The sequence below is a fragment of the Lacerta agilis genome, chromosome 15 (assembly GCF_009819535.1).
Source record: "Lacerta agilis isolate rLacAgi1 chromosome 15, rLacAgi1.pri, whole genome shotgun sequence".
Taxonomy (NCBI): Eukaryota; Metazoa; Chordata; class Lepidosauria; order Squamata; family Lacertidae; genus Lacerta; species Lacerta agilis.
In genome coordinates, this window is record NC_046326.1 from 404,563 (window position 1) to 422,026 (window position 17,464).

The 17,464-nt window shown below is 45.9% G+C and overlaps 1 protein-coding gene across 2 annotated transcripts in view; it reads right to left on the bottom strand.

Annotated features, from left to right (window-relative positions):
* Positions 1-17,464, bottom strand: part of PLEKHA2 (pleckstrin homology domain containing A2) — a 115,999-nt gene that overhangs the window by 70,567 nt on the left and 27,968 nt on the right. For both annotated transcript variants that reach the window (XM_033171936.1, XM_033171935.1), the window contains exon 2: positions 4,179-4,342. In XM_033171936.1, the coding sequence (XP_033027827.1) occupies positions 4,179-4,319 (141 nt within the window). In that variant the 5' untranslated portion in view covers positions 4,320-4,342. The remainder of the gene's footprint in view (positions 1-4,178; positions 4,343-17,464) is intronic.

Below are 17,464 nucleotides of genomic sequence, written 5' to 3' on the forward strand. Positions count from 1 at the left end.
AGAATCTCCTTTCTTGCAACTTGAAGCCATTGATTCAAGTCCTACACTCCAGACCAGGAGAAAACAAGCTTGCTCCATCTTCCATGTGACAGCCATTGAGATATTTGAAGATGGCTATCCTATCTCCTCTCAGTCTCCTCTTTTCCAGGCTAAACATACCCAGCTCCTTCAACCCTTCCTCATAAGGTTTGGTTTCCAGGCCCTTGATCATCTTGTTCACCCTCCTCTGCATACTTTCCAGCTTGTCAACAACAAATTGTGGTGTCCAGAACTGGATACAGTATTCCAAGTATAGTCTGACCAAGGCAGAATAGGGTGGTATTATGACTTCCCTTGATCTGGATACTATGCAGCCTAGAATAGCAATATATATATATATATATATATATATATATATATATATATATATATATATATATATATATATATATATATATATATACTGCATCACCCTGTTGACTCATGTTCAGCTTGTGGTCCACCAAGACCCCTAGATCCTTTTCACATGTACTGTTAGTAAGCCAGGTGTCCCCCCCCCCCATCTTATATTTGTGCACCTGGCTCTTCCTGCCTAAGTGCAGAACCTGACATTTGTCCCTATTGAAATTATTTTTATTAGCCTGGGCCCAGTTCTCCAATCTGTTAAGGTCATTTTGAATTCTGATTCTATCTTTTGCAGCATTAGCTACCCCTCCCAGTCTGGTGTCATCTGCAAATTTGCTGAGCATCAGACCAAGAGAAAATACCTGGCCAAGCATCACACATTATGTTTCATGGCTGAACAGAGCCCATGAGGACAATCCCATCAACTGTTCATAGACAACTGTTCTTGTCTAAATCTTCTGCCCACGTGTGTTATAGCACACTGAGCCCTGTTCTACTGTTCCTTTTAAAATACTAAATGGATAGATACAGAATAAAAAACTGTGGTAGTTACTTCAAATGGATGAATGCAGAGGAAGGGGTGCAGATCCCACACCAGCCTCTAAACTGACTTTGTTCAGTTCTCAGCTTGCAAAGTCCAGTTGTCCAAGGGGGTTTCTCAGACAAGACTTTTTGTTGTGGCTTCCTTGCAAAGATGCTCAGACAGTTCAAGGCATGATATGAGTCACAGCAAACCGCTAGGTCAGATTTCCTCTTTGAGCTCATGAGCCTGAGCTTCATAAGAGCTGGTGTGTGTGTGTGTGTGTGTGTGTGTGTGTGTGTGTGATAATGTCTGGTGGCAGCATCCAGACTTGAGATCCTGTTTGCAGAGTTCTGCCTGGTGTTCTGGAGTGTGAGACAGGAGCTGGGTCCAAATTATCATAGAAGGTGAGTGCTGTGGCCTTAGGAGAATGGAAAGGAGCAGAGGTGCAAAACATCAATTATGCTGACTGACAGCTTGAACTGAGCCTTTGGATTGGCCAGTCCTGCTGTAAATATGAGAAGTCTGGCTTTCTTCCCCCTGCCCCCATCAACAGAGAAACATCTCCCTGCTGCCCAAGCAACTGCTCTAGCATAGGACCCTCTTTGCAGCTATAGCAATGGACAACAGGGCTGGCATTAAGCGGTAACATGGTCAGGCATCTGCCAGGGGCAATGAGGACATGTTCATAAAACTAGAACACGTGGATTTCCAATGAAGCTGAACATTAGACAATTCTGGACAGATAAAAGAAAGTCCTTTGCATAGCACATGGTTAAACGATGGAACTTGCTCCCAAAGGATACAGTGATAGCCATCCACTTGCATGGCTTTAAAAGAGGATTAGACCAATTCATGGAGCTCTGTTTTACAATGCTTCTGAATTCTAGTTGCTGGAAAGCACAGGAGGGAGAGGGATCTTGTGCTCAAATCCTGTTTGTGGATTTTTCACAGGCATCTGGTCAGCCACTTTGAGAACAGGAGGGTAGACGGATGAAACATTCGCCAGATGCAGCAGGCGCTTCCTGTATTCTTAGGTTCTTAGCCTCACACTGGAAATTATCTGAAACATCACCGAGTCCAACCCACCTTCTCCACACATGCCCAAAATAGAAATTTGCCCACATAACTGGCAGAACCAGAAAGCGGGGAGACCTGCAGCATCACTCCAAAAGAGCTAAGCAGCCCTGAGGCTACCAGGTGCCAGGATCACATCCCATGAGCAGCTTAAGCTCCTTTGTCAGTAATATTATTTTGCCCACCCCTCATTGTGTGATCCCAGGGCAGGTTGTAGGACAATAGAAAACATAAAACAATTTCCATAACTTTAAAATACAACCAATTTCAGCAGAATCAAGAGTAGGTGAGGATAGAAGATGGCCCATAGGTCATCACGGTAGCAGCAGTCAAACAGCCCATGGAAATTACTAACCCACAAAATCCTGGGCAAAAGAGGTAGGTCTTTATCAGGCACCCATTGAAATGTGTGCATGTGAATCAAGAATGCGCAGAACAGCTTTCTCCAACCTAGTGCCCTCCAGACATGTTGGACTACTATTGTCCCACTGTCCCAGACCATTCATGGAAATTAATGGGAGAAAACATCTAACAGCTAACCTCCACTGGTGGTGCTCATCCTGCTGTACTGCAAGGGCCACAGCAAGCTGACTTAAATAAAGTTCAGAGATCTATACAGTCACAAGTCTGTGGGGAAGGAGGTCAGTCTGGATTATATCTTGGGCCCTTCCCAAGCCTGCTTAGAACTTAGTGGAAGAGGTTACTGAAACAGGCAAATTGGTTCCTTTGTCAAGGCAATGACTTTGGCCAGACGCAGAGGAAGCCTCCTCGCTACCCAGGGCGGCAAACAGAGACACCCCCTGGGGGCGGGGCATCATGATGTCACGCGTGCGCACTCTGTCGCAGGGCCGCCGCTGCTTCTGCGGTGATGTTGCAAGCCCACAAAGCAAAAAGGCGGCTTGTGGGGCTGCTGTGCGCGATCGGCAGCTCCCCATGAGCCACTGATCACATGCAGCAGCCCCACAAGCCACCTTTTTGCTCGGTGAGCTTGCAAGGTCGCCGCGGAAGCAGCAGCGCCGGCCAAGACGGAGTGTGCATGCATGCGTACTCGTCTGGGCCGGTGCTGCTGCTTCCGTGGTGGCTCTAGCAGCAGGGGCGGGGCAGCCCCACAGCCCTATAGCAGCGGCGGCAGGTGGGCCCCGGACGGGCTGCGGGGTGGAGCGGCCTCACTGCCAAGCAGGTTTGCGAGCAGGCTGCGGGGCAAGGCTGCCTCGCTCCACGGCTTGCTCGGGGCCCACCGGCAGGGCAGGGCTGGCCCAAGTGTCACCCCCCTCCCCTGGAACCTGGGGCCGACCACCCCCCATCGCCCCCCTCGCGACGCCGCTGACTTTGGCTGGCCACTTCAGTACTGCTATTTACCATATCCAAAGAGGTTGCCCTGTTGCCATAGAGACAAATGGGTGGGCCTTTTCCCACCTCAGCTGACAAGATGCCACATTATATGGATGGGAAACAACAGGCCAGGGGTTGTGTCTGGGAAATTGGATGCAAGAGTTTGGCCCTATATCCCAATTCCCACTGCCCTTCATTCCAAGGTGCCTCGGGTAAGCACAAAGCACAGAGATTGGAGCAGCACACAACAAGACTCTCCAGCCTTGACTGCTCACAGGTGGCTCCCTCATCTGTCCCCCAAGAGGAGGAAATGCTGGGAGTGGGAATAAAGGTCACTCCTCTTTCCCAGCCTTCCATGTGTTCCAGCTATTAGTGCTGGCCTTACTGCTGGATTTACACAGGATAGTGTTAAAGCAATAAATACATGCAGGTGTGCTTTTTAAGGGCAAACTGTCACTGCAGCTGCCACCTTCAAACAAGATCTAGGATTGTAGGATGCTATGAAGATCTACTGGGAGCTTCTCTTATCGAGCAAACAACAGCTTTTGCATGCTGGACACATTCCAGACCCAATGGGAGGTATTTAAATCCTTCAACATGCACATCAACTGCTTTCATACAATTAACATTGAGTCCAGTTTGGGCTGAGTCTCAGTGATAAAGAAGTAGCACCTCAACATCCATCTCAGCTGGTTTACCAAATGGGGCACTGAGACACTGGAATGTGCTTCTTCATCACATGATTTCTATATAAATCTAACAGGACTGGGGGAGGGGGGACTCTACAAAGTACCAGAAGAATGTCACAGAAGGGCTGCTGCTTTCAGGTGGGCCACTGGTGTCTACTTCTGAGGACAGGCATTACCTGGGGATTGTCCATGTACCACAGAAGGCTATTGGCCTGGGTATCCAGGATGAAATATCTTCGCAGGAACTTCCCACAGGACTCATTGTCCTCAATGTCCAGGAACCCACAGATTCGGTTCTGACGATCCACATAAGGCATTCCGGGCTCCTTCTAGCATCACCCTGTGAAGCACAGATACACAGAGATGTGAACCAGGCCTTTTGCAAGCATAGGTGCCCTGTAGATCCTTATTCTTGCTACAGAGGTCTCTATATCTCATGACTCAGGTGAGTGACAAAACCCGCCCATGCTGGTCAGTGCTGCTGCCATGCAGTCTGTGTGTACCAAGAATGACATCATTATTTGACAGAGCACTGTATGGACTTTCCTGGGCTCCAAGACTGCCAGAAGAGGCCCCACTTAACTGTCCACTTTCAAATGTATTATTCCAAAAGCCACAAAGGACAGGGCCTTTTTAGTGGTGGCCTGGGGAATTTCCTTAAGTGGGATGTGCTGTTTCTAAAATGACCTTAAAGCAGAGGTTTTCAACCTTTTTGAGTAACCGGCTCCCTTGACCAACTACATTCTTTCTGCAGCACCCCTGTGGGGCTCAGGAGCTCAGTTATGTCCCCCCTTGCCTGCAGAGCTGGCAGCCCCTCACCCTTTTTTGAACACCCCCCCCCTTTGTGGAGTGTTCCCTCAGCCTCCTCTCCTCTCCCCTCTCCTTGGGAGTCCTCTGGGCAGCTGCAGCTGCTACCCCTGGTCTCTGAGCTGCCCCACCCCACCCCAAAGAGAGGTGCCTCCCAGAGGCACCATTCACCATTCACCTGCAAAGCTTATAGCCAGGGCTGCTGCAAGCCTTTGGGAGGGAGACATGAGAGGACATCAGAGGAGGCAGGGAAAGAAAGAAAGAAAGAAAGAAAGAAAGAAAGAAAGAAAGAAAGAAAGAAAGAAAGAAAGAAGTGTTGGAAATGTAAACAAGTGGAAGGTACCTTTTTCATTTGTGGTGGACATGTCCGAAAGTAAAAGACTTCTGGGAGAAGATTTATAATGAACTTAAAAAGGTGTTGAAAAACACATTTGTTAAAAAACCAGAGGCCTTCTTACTAGGTATTGTTAATCAGGAAATCCCAGTCCAAGATAAAGTATTTTTTATGTATGCCACAACAGCAGCAAGGTTATTGTTAGCAAAGAACTGGAAGACAGAGGTGATCCCGACAGTTGAAGAATGGCAGCTGAAGATGATTGAGTATATGGAGCTCGCGGAAATGACCAGGAAAATCCGTGACCAGAGGGATGACGCGGTGGAGAAGGAGTGGAAGAAATTTAAGGACTATATAAGAAATCATGTTAAAATTAAGATTTAAGAGACGGAAGTAAAAGGCAACAGCTAGTATAATTTAGAATTAAAAGAATAGGTTTAAAAGTACATACTATTGGTTAGGTTTATGTGGTTTAAAGTTACTACAGATGAGACACAATGTACGCAGAAGGAGAGGGTGTGAGGAGGTCCTTAAGACAATGTAAAGGAAGATGTATTGGAATATGATAATGTATTGAAGTTGTTAGTTTTTTTCTTTTGTATGTTTGTTTAGTTGTTTTGTGGTTGTTTTTGTATTGTTTTTTATTTTATGTTCTTATCTTAGAAAATAAAAAACTTTTGGAAAAAAAGAAAGAAAGAAAGAAAGAAAGAAAGAAAGAAAGAAAGAGGCCAGTGCTGCCCATGGCACCTCTGACCTTCATTCAAGGCACCCCAGGCAGCCACAGCACACTGGTTGACCACTGCCTTAAAGGATTGGCTATTCCAACCTGCTGAACTGAGTTTGCTTATATATGATTTTTTAACTGCTGCTGATTCATTTGGAAATGCCTTCTCATTAAGAACTGCATAGCAGGTGAAAGGGTTTGTCATTGTGTGCAGCAGTTCAAGAAGCAGCATCTGAAGGATGGCACATTTTGGCTGCGTAATGGAAGGCAGGTGGATCTGGCTTATGGGCACAATCCATTGGTAACTTTTCCTACACAAACTTCCTTGAGTGTGCTCTTGCTCAGCTCTTGATCACTTCAAGGTTTGTGCAGGAGCAGGGCCAACACAAGACATAGTGCTGCCTGACACGACTCTCCCCTCTCAAAACCAAGGCACCTGAGGCAGAATATCTTACAAGCACCTCTCCCTGTCACTCTCTGAATCAACTGCCTGAGGCAGCCATCCCACACTCCAATGATAGGGCCGGCCTTATGCTGGAAAACACAACCAGAGCTGCAATCTTATATCCAACCCAAAACATAAGCAGGAAAATTTGGTTTATATTACAAGAGGAGGAGTCTATTCCAAGGAACGCCTGAAGAGATATCATTTTCCTTTAAAAAAAATTTTTTAGTATTTTGGTTGTAAACTACCTGAATGCCCTTGAACACAGCATATAAATGCATGTTTACAGCCATAAATACCGTATATACCCGAGTATAAGCCGACCCGAATATAAACCGAGGCACCTAATTTTCCTACAAAAACCTGGGAAAGCTTATTGACTCGAGTATAAGCCAGTTCACCTTTGCTGCTGTGGAGGAGGAGGAGGAATGAGCAGCCCGAAAGCAGCCCTTTGGGCTGCTCCTTCCTCTTCTTCCTTTGCCAAGTTTGCATTTATGTGAGCAGTTCAGGAATGAAACAAGCTGCCTGGGGATAGTAAAGAACCGCCGTTCTTGTACACTTCTTAAGGAATGGTTGACTGGGGAGAGCGGGTGGCGGCACGAGCGGAGAGAAAGGGCTTCTTTCTCGCCGCCCCCACCGCCCGCCTCACTCGAGTATAAGCCGAAGGCAGCTTTTTCAGCACAAAAAATGTGCTGAAAAACTAGGCTTATACTCAAGTATATACAGTAACAGCAACACCATTAGGGCCACCAAATTATTTCAAATTTATAACCCACACTTCCTCCCCTTTTACATTTTTTGTTTTTGTTTATGAGGAGTGCCTCTGCCCTTGTGGGATGAGCAAGAGAAACCCTACGTATTATTTTTGTATGTAAAAGTGATTATTTACTTCTGTCTTACTAAGACACCCAGGAAGGACTGTTGGTCTCTAAGGTGCTACTGGAAGGAATTTTTTTATTTTTTATTTTGCTTTGACAATGGCAGACCAACTCGGCTACCTACCTGTAACCATACAAAAACAGTAATGGAAACTGTTGCTAAATTTATCTTTTCTGCTGCAAAGATTCATAAAAGGATTTGTCTGTTTAAGTGCAGTTTGGGTTGTTTTTCTCTTTCTTATTTTATATATGCACCATATATATTAGCTCATGTTATGTTAGAAATACCGGTAGTATTATTTTGGGGTTTTTTTTACAAGTCTGTGACTGTACAACATAATCTGATTAATTGACTGAGTTTTTTAATGCCATGTATTGTAATGGAGGAGAACCAGACACATATTCCACATATTCCATGCATACCTCCTGTGAATTTCGAAGAAGGACTTCCCAATGGATTATGTCTCATGTACATTAGTGTGAGGGATGATGCTTGGTTTTTCTGCTTCCAGCATCTTGGGTCAGTCTATAAGCTCACTTAGATCACCTTGGGAAATTAAATTCATGGCAAGGCACCCTACAGAGCTTTAGTCTCTCAGCCACAACGACCTTTCAATTGGCAAGCCCAAGGGGCTCAGTGGTTTACACCACAGCGCCACCCGTGTGTGTCCCCGAATTCGAATCTGCACAAAGGGGTGAGCTCCTGTTGCTTTGTCCCAGCTCCTGCCAACCTAGCAGTTCGATAGCACACTAGTGCAAGTAGATAAATACAGTAGCGGGAAGGTAAATGGCATTTTCATGCCCTATGGCACTCATCACAGTGTTTCGTTGTGCCAGAAGCAGTTTAATCATGCTGGACACATGACCAGGAAAGCTGTCTTCAGACAAACGCCGGCTCCCTCAGACTGAAGCAAGATGAGCTTTTAACTGGACTTCAACTGTCCAGGGGTTCTTGACCTTTACCCTAGTCTCTCAACCACACCAAATGATATGAAAAGTCTCATATTCTTATTCATCACAGATGATCAGGTAGGTAGATATTCACAAACCTGACTTATTTCCATAGCTCTCAACTTTTCCCTTTTTTAAGGGAAATTCCCTTATTCTGAATAGGATTCCTCGCAAGAAAAGGGAAAAGTTGACAGCTATGCTTATTTCCATGTCCATCAAGCAGACCCTAGGCCTAGTGACATGGGCTTATTCCAACAACCATACTAGAAAAAAGGAATAGTCCATACGTCCACCAAGAGTGCTCTGCCTGCTTAGCTTTCAGACCCTGTCCCAACCCAAGACAGTGTCTTCCTCTCCGATTTCCTTCCTCGCTCACTGCAAATGGAGGGCAAGTCACAAAGCAAAGTCACAAAGAATCCCCCTGCTAAAGGGAAACTTTGAAGAGCTTATTATGAAACCACCACAAAGTTCATGGCAACTGTGAATTTGTCACGTTTGCTTTCCCAAACAATGAGACAGATGAGGCAGTTTTCAAATTCTCTGGCCAAACTACCCAGTGTGATTCCTATGGACCTTCATGGGCTGACAGAAGATTGTGGGAGCATATTATTGAGCACACATGAGAATTCCCTCCCCTTCTGCCAGGGCCAGCTGCACCACCAGGCAGAGGAAGATGGCTGCCTCAGGTGCTTCTTCTTCCTCCTCAAAAAGGACAGAGGACACAGCTAGGTGGGCCTTGTGCCCCGTCTTCAGAGCCAGCCAGTTGGCCCATAAAGTGGGGAGAGCACCTGCACCGGGCAGCAGAAGTGTAAGAGAGGGAGGCATTCTGGCATGTGAAGAAGAGAAGAAGAAGAGTTTGGACTTGATATCCCGCTTTATCACTACCCAAAGGAGTCTCAAAGCGGCCAACATTCTCCTTTCCCTTCCTCCCCCACAACAAACACTCTGTGAGGTGAGTGAGGCTGAGAGACTTCAGAGAAGTGTGACTAGCCCAAGGTCACCCAGCAGCTGCACGTGGACGAGCGGGGAATCGAACCCAGTTCACCAGATTATGAGTCTACTGCTCTTAACCACTACACCATGCTGGCATAGCGACTCATCTTAGCTGCCTCTGCAAAGCCCACTAGCAAGACGTGAGGAGCATGGCTCTCTCTCGCTCCTGTTCCCAGTGACTGGCATTCAGAGGCTTACCATGTCTGATACAGGAGGTCATATACAAGCATAATAATAATAATAATAATAATAATAATAATAATAATAATAATTTATTTGTACCCTGCCCATCTGGCTGGGTTTCCCAGCCACCCTGGGCGGCTTCCAACAAAGATTAAAAACACATTAAAATGTCACAGGTTAAAAACTTCCTTAAACATCTGCCTTCAGATGTCTTCTAAATGTCAGGTAGTTGTTTATCTCTCTGACCCTGATGGGAGGGCGTTCCACAGGGCGGGCGCCACTACGGAGAAGGCCCTCTGCTTGGTTCCCTGTAGCTTTGCTTCTCTCAGTGAGGGAACCGCCAGAAGGCCCTCGGCGCTGGACCTCAGTGTCTGGGCAGAACGATGGGGATGGAGATGCTCCTTCAGGTATACTGGGCCGAGGTCATCATGACTAGCAGCTATTGGCAGCCTTGCCTTCCATTAATTCGTCTAACCCCCTTTCAAAGTCATCCAAGTTGGTGGCCATCACAGGCACCAGTTGAGGGGGCTGGGTGCCCCTGGCCCCACAACTTGCCCCATGAAGGGGCCAGGTACCCACATTTTTTTCCGCTGAGGCCGCATATGCTGATGTCAGATGCACATGTGCATACGGTCCTGGGGCCAAGCTGGTGGGCCTGCTGAGGGAGGGGACTGCATGCTTTCATTATGCACTATATGAAAGAGAGGGGGAGAGAGAGAGAACTTATTCCTATCCACTTTCTCCATCCCAGCTATATACATTTTCACATCTCTATTATCTCTCCCTCACTCCCCTATAAGCCTTCCACCCCACAAACAAAAAACCCCCAAAACTAAACAATTAAAAACTAAAAACCCGACCCTACCACACTATCCAGTAAAATAAACATCAGCAGAAAAAAGACAACGTATATAATCCATTGAATGTAGAACAGGGTTGGGTAGAAGGTAAGTTTCTATCCTCATTACACTTCCCCACCCACAATATTTGGTTGGGAGAACTCTGATCTTGAGACGGACAACAACAACAACAACAACGTGTGTCTAGCTCAGAACTTGAGACTATAAGGAGAGCCTGGAGGGTCAAGCCAAAGGCCCATCTAGTCCAACATCCTGTTCTTTCAGGGGTCAATCAGATGCCCATGGGAAGCGCGGAAGCAGGACTTGAGCACAGCAGCACTTCCCGCACTTTCTAAAACTCGCAATCAGAGGCTTACCCTCTCCAACAGAGAAGGTAATACATAGCTGTTGTGGCTGGAAGTCATTGACATCCTTCTTTGTGAATTTGTCTAATCCTCTTTTCAAGCAATCAGAGTTGGTGGCTGTCACTGCCTCTTGTGGAAGCGTCCTGACTGGTGTCTCCTCCAAGCTGGCAAGATCCCTTCTCACTTAGCTGATAATGCTGATATTTATCAGGGACTTTGACCAAGAACAGCTGCCATACAGCCAGAATTGCAATTGGGGTATCCCAAGGGCATTTGCAACCATGGGGACAGAATGCTTGTTTGAACAGAAAAGAAAAGAAAAGAAAAGAAAAGAAAAGAAAAGAAAAGAAAAGAAAAGAAAACTGATACCCTCCATTTTTTTGAAGGCAGAACTAAAAATCTATAAATAAAAAGGTTTTCTTTTTTTAATGTTGATATGATAAACATGCACAAGAACGGAAGGATGTGGCCACACTCCAACAGACACAACCACCAAGAGTTAAGATTACTGCCTATGCCCCTGATGGGCACCAGAGTCTTCTCAGTTTCACGTGCAACAGCAAGAGGACAAAAGGTGACAGCAGCAACACAGGGCAGCTCTGGCCAGGGCCCTACAACTGGCAAAGCAGCCACTGCCCCAACAGTGTCCCCACCCCCATCCCAGGAATCACTTTATCCAGAGAGCATCCTGAAAGTTCACCTGCACAAGATCTTGAGGGGGAGGGAAACAACATTACAGGTGACAGAAGAACACCTGATACTGGGGATAACATTGTACAGTGGTACCTCGCAAGACGAATGCCTCGTGCAACGTCAAACTCGCTAGACGAAAGGGTTTTGTGGTTTTTTAGGTGACTCGCAAGACAAATTTTTCTATGGTCGTGCTTCGCAAGACGAAAACGTTTTGCGATTCCCCCCCCCCCCGCACAATGCATTCCTATGGGAAACCACACTTCGCAAGACGAAATATTCGCAATACGAAGCGACTCGCGGAACGAATTAAGTTCGTCTTGCAAGGCACCACTGTACCTAGATGCACAGGAAATTGAGGTGGTGCTCCAGAAACCTGCTAAAGCGCAAGAAACTACCAGAAGGAAGCAGCTGGAGGGAACGACTTGTGGTTTCAGTTGTCTGTACACAAATGCACAGAGTATGGGAAACAAGCAAGATGAATTGAAGCTTTTAATACAGGATGGCAAATATAACCTGGTAGGCATTACTGAAACCTGGTGGAACCCATGACTGGAATGTAGGGATTGAGGGGTATAACCTGTTCAAAAGGAATAGACAAAACAGGGAGGGGGGAGTACTAGCAATGTATGTAAAGAATGTGTACACTTGTGAAGAGATCCTTGACCTGGAACATGGAAAGCAGGTAAAGAGGCAGATTTGACTTCAATATATATATATATATATATATAGACCAATCTCACTATTAAATAATGACTATAAATTGTTTGCTAATATAATGGCCAACAGAATGAATATATATATTATGACCAGTGCTGTCAAGTATCCCGTATTAGCCGGGATTCCCCCGTTTTTAAATGCGTTTCCCGCTGCTATCCCGGATGATCAAAAACCCGTATATTCCCGGGTTGTGTGAGCCCGAGCCGAGAAACGTGTCCCCCGCTCAACAGCCTGTTTGCAGAGGAAGGCTGCTGATGGGCGCTCCTCAGCCTGGGAAAGCAGGAGGGAGGCGGCGGAGGTGGAGGTGGAGCCCTCCCCCTCGGGGTTTCCCCTCCGCCCAGGCCAGAGGGCCGGGAATGCCCGGGGGGAGGAGAGACAAGCTGTCAGCGCTTCCCTCGGCTGCGAGCAGAGCAGGAGCGCGAGCAAGAAGCCGCTGGGGGGAGCGCTCCGTCAGCAGCCCAGCCAAGCTCTCTCTCTCTGTCCTCCCCGGCTGGCTGCTGCGCTGGAACTGCGCGCCCACTGCTCCTATCCTTCGACCGCCTCTGGTGCGAAAGAGGCTTTTCGCAAATGCTCAGAGGCACTCTTCAAAGGAAAAAAAACCATTACTTATGACGTTGCAGAGGGGCTGCGCCACGGCGCGGAAAGCGCCCGCTGCAGTTGGGTGACCCCTGGCCCGTTCAGTTGCCCAGCCTGCTGCCCCTCGCTCTCGCCCGCTCCCCTTCTCCTCCTGCGCTTCTGCCTCTCCCCCCAACCCCCGCCAACCCAGGGATCCCGCCTGCCTCCCTCTCTCTCCCACCCTCTCCCTCATCCCGCCTCCTTCAATCGCAGCCGCCCCTACTGCTGGGTGGGCTGAGCTGCCCGCCTGCACGCCCAGCTGATCTGAGGCTCGGCCATGGTAATGTCTGCCGCTTTGTTATTCCCCCTCCCCCGAAGATCCGGGGCAGAGATGGGTTCGGGGGCGGAGGGGTGCGTGTGTGCGCACGATGCAAGCTTGCAAGGGTGAGGGGGGACGGAGGGGAGACGGAGGGGACATCCTCCATGCGCCAAATTGCCCCCACATCTTTTGCACCGAAGGGGCACCGTGCTCCCCACACCCGCCTCCTCCTCCTCCTCTTCTTTCTTGTTCCCACTTGGGAGGCTTCGGAGCAATGAGGTGGGTGCTGGAAGGAGGCCGGGAGGAGGGTGCGCAGCCAGATAGTGAGGCACCCTAGTTTGTGCAACTAGATACACATGCATGCACCGTGCCAGAAAGGGAGGAAAAAATTGCAAATGCATCCAGATCTCTCTACAGGTGCATGCAGAATTACATGAACCCCATATGTGCAAACACACATGTGCAGATGTTGGAATAGGTGCACACATAAAGCATGTGTAGATTTTACACAGGCTTTATCCCAGGGGATGAATTTGAAGCGAACAGTATTCCTTGCCAAGGTGTTTTGGGATCTCAAGGAGAAGCTACATTCAGTTGAGATAGCAATTTTCCCAAGGCCACCCAGTAGTGAGCTTTATGACTGAGCAGGAATCTGAACCAGTCTCCCACAGGCACCCTGTCAGTCTACTGCACCATGCCCGCATTCTAGCTGCTCCGCCCACTTTTGCTTCTGGCTCCGCCCACCACTGCCATGTGACTGTCATAGGTGAGGCTGCTGATCCCTTATTTTCAAATCCGAAAGTTGACAGCTATGATTATGACCAGGCAGGATTTCTTCCAGGCAGACAAATGAAGGATAACATAAGAAATATTATAGATGTTATAGAATACCTGGAAGTGAAAAATGAAAAGCAAGCAGCATTGATGTTTATAGATGTGGAGAAAGCTTTTGATAATGTCTCTTGGGAATTTATGAAAAAAGTATTAGAAGAAATGAATTTTGGAGATAATTTTAGAAAAGGAATTCAAGCTATATACTCAGATCAAAAAGCAAAACTAATTGACAATCAGGTGGTAACAGATGAGTGTAAAATAAAAAAGGAAAAAGGCAAGGATTTCCGTTATCACCTTTATTATTTATTTTGGTTCTAGAAGTCCTGACGAGAAATATAAGGGAAGATGAAAGGATTACAGAAATTAAAGTAGGAAAAAAATAATATAAATTGAAAGCATATGCTGACGACCTGTAATTACAGTTGAAGATTCAAAAGATTCTCTTCCGATAGTGTAAGAAAAGATTCAGGAGTTTGGGCAAGTTGCAGGGTTTAAATTAAATAAATACAAGACAATACAGATTTGTTAGATCTGGAAGAACATGACAACAGATTTGGATGGCATGCATATTTATGGTATAATAAACGGAAGGTACATAAAGGATTCCATAATCTTATAATTAGGAAATCATAAAGTATGTGGAAAATATAAAGAACTATTAGAACAAAAAACGCCAAGGTGTGTATCCCCAACAGAAGCAACTTCAGTTAAAAGAATAAATATGGAAGACAGATGGCCTACATATCGAGAGCTGTTCACAGAGAGAGAAGGAAAGTTAACGTTTAAGGATTTTGATGAGATAAGAGAATATGTTTATGATTGGTTACAACATCGTCAATTAAATGAGGTTTTTAAAGAAGATAATAAGAAAGGATTTGGCTATACAGTGGTACCTCGGGTTAAGAACTTAATTCGTTCTGGAGGTCTGTTCTTAACCTGCAACTGTTCTTAACCTGAGGTACCACTTTAGCTAATGGGGCCTCCCGCTGCCGCCGCCACAGAATTTCTGTTCTCATCCTGAAGCAAAGTTCTTAACCCAAGGTACTATTTCTGGGTTAGCGGAGTCTGTAACCTGAAGCGTCTGTAACCCAAGGTACCACTGTAGTATATCTAGATTTCAAAGAGAAATAATAGATGATAATATTAAACTTTTGAGGAAAGCATATAATATATTATTAGAATGGGAAACCAAAGATGAAGAGGTCAAAGGGGTAATGATTAAGTGGGCACAAGATTTAGGACATAATATTCAAATGGAAAGTAAATTTAAAATTTACCGATTGTGTATTGTTAAGGATCCTTCATGGATCACTGCCTTGTCGTGGCGAAGGGGTTTGAATTACTCAGGGAAGCTATGGACAGGTCAAGATGGACAGGTCATAGTGGAGTTTGGACCAAACGTGATCCACCTGGAGTAGGAACTGGCAAGCCACTCCAGTATCCCTGCCAAGAAAGCTCCATGGACAAAGACAACAGGCATATAAAAGATATGACGGTGGAAGATGGGCCCCTCAGGTCGGAAGGCGTCCAACATGCTACTGGGGAAGAGCGGAGGACAAGTACAAGTAGATCCAGAGCTGATGAAGCGGCTGGGCCAAAGCCGAAAGGACGCTCAGTTGCTGATATGCCTGGAAGCGAAAGGAAAGTCCAATGCTGTAAAGAAAAGTATTGCATAGGAACCTGGAATGTAAGAACCATGAACATTGGAAAGCTGGATGTGGTCAAAAATGAGATGGCAAGAATAAACATTGACATCCTAGGCATCAGTGAACTAAAATAGACAGGAATGGGCGAATTCAGTTCGGATGACTATCATATCTACTACTATGGGCAGGAATCCCGTAAAAGAAATGGAGTGGCCCTCATAGTCAACAAAAGAGTGGCGAAAGCTGTACTGGGATGCAATTTCAAAAATGATAGAATGATCTCGATACGAATCCAAGGCAGACCTTTTAACATCACAGTAATCCAAGTTTATGCACCAACTACCAGTGCTGAAGAAACTGAAATTGATCAATTCTATGAAGACTTACAACACCTTATAGAAATGACACCAAAGAAGGATGTTCTTCTCATTACAGGGGATTGGAATGCTAAAGTAGGGAGTCAAGAGATAAAAGGAACAACTGGCAAGTTTGGCCTTGGAGATCAAAATGAAGCAGGGCAAAGGCTAATAGAGTTCTGTCAAGAGAACAAGCTGGTCATCACAAACACTCTTTTCCAACAACACAAGAGACGACTCTACACATGGACATCACCAGATGGGCAACATCGAAATCAGATTGATTATATTCTCTGCAGCCAAAGATGGAGAAGCTCTATACACTCAGCAAAAACAAGACCTGGAGCTTACTGTGGCTCAGATCACCAGCTTCTTATAGCAAAATTCCAGCTTAAACTGAAGAAAGTAGGAAAAACCACTGGGCCAGTAAGATACAATCTAAATCAAATTCCTTATGAATACACAGTTGAAGTGAAGAACAGGTTTAAGGATTAAGATTTGGTGGATAGAGTGCCTGAAGAACTGTGGATGGAGGCTCGTAACATTATACAGGAGACAGCAACGAAAACCATCCCAATGAAAAAGAAATGCAAGAAAGCAAAGTGGCTGTCCAATGAGACCTTACAAATAGAGGGGGGGGAGAAGGCAAGCAAAATGTGAGGGAGATCGTGAAAGATACAGGAAATTGAATGCAGATTTCCAAAGAATAGCAAGGAGAGACAAGAGGGCCTTTCTAAATGAGCAATGCAAAGAAATAGAGGAAAATAACAGAATGGGAAAAACCAGAGATTTGTTCAAGAAAATTGGAGATATGAAAGGAAGATTTCGTACAAAGATTACCACAATTAAGGTCAAAAGTGGAAAGGACCTAGCAGAAGACATCAAGAAGAGGTGGCAAGAATACACAGAGGAATTATACCAGAAAGATATGGAGGTCTCATACACCCCAGGTAGTGTGGTTGCTGACCTTGAGCCAGACATCCTGGAGAGTGAAGTCAAATGGGCCTTAGAAAGCCTTGCTAACAACAAGGCCAGTGGAAGTGATGATATTCCAGCTGAACTATTTAAAATTCTAAAAGATGATGCTTGGAAAACTCAGCAGTGGCCAGAGGATTGGAGAAGATCAGTCTACATCCCAATCCCAAAGAAGGGCAGTGCCAAAGAATGCTCCAACTACCGCACAACTGCACTCATTTCACACGCTAGCAAGATTATGCTTAAAATTCTACAAGGCAGGCTTAAGCAGTATGTGGACCGAGAACTCCCAGAAGTACAAGCTGGATTTCGAAGGGGCAGAGGAACCAGAGACCAAATTGCAAACATGCGCTGGATTATTGTGGTAATCTTTGTACGAAATCATTTGTCTCCTGAGAAATCTCTATGTGGGACAAGAAGCTACAGTTAGAACTGGATATGGAACAACTGATTGGTTCAAAATTGGGAAAGGAGTACGACAAGGCTGTATATTGTCCCTCTGCTTATTTAACTTATATGCAGAATTCATCATGCGAAAGGCTGGACTAGATGAATCCCAAACCGGAATTAAGATTGCCGGAAAAAATATCAACAACCTCAGATATGCTGATGATACTACCTTGATGGCAGAAAGTGAGGAGGAATTAAAGAACCTTTTAATGAGGGTGAAAGAGGAGAGTGCAAAATATGGTCTGAAGCTCAACATCAAAAAAACTAAGATCATGGCCACTGGTCCCATCACCTCCTGGCAAATAGAAGGGGAAGAAATGGAGGCAGTGAGAGATTTCACTTTCTTGGGTTCCATGATCACTGCAGATGGTGACAGCAGTCACGAAATTAGAAGACGC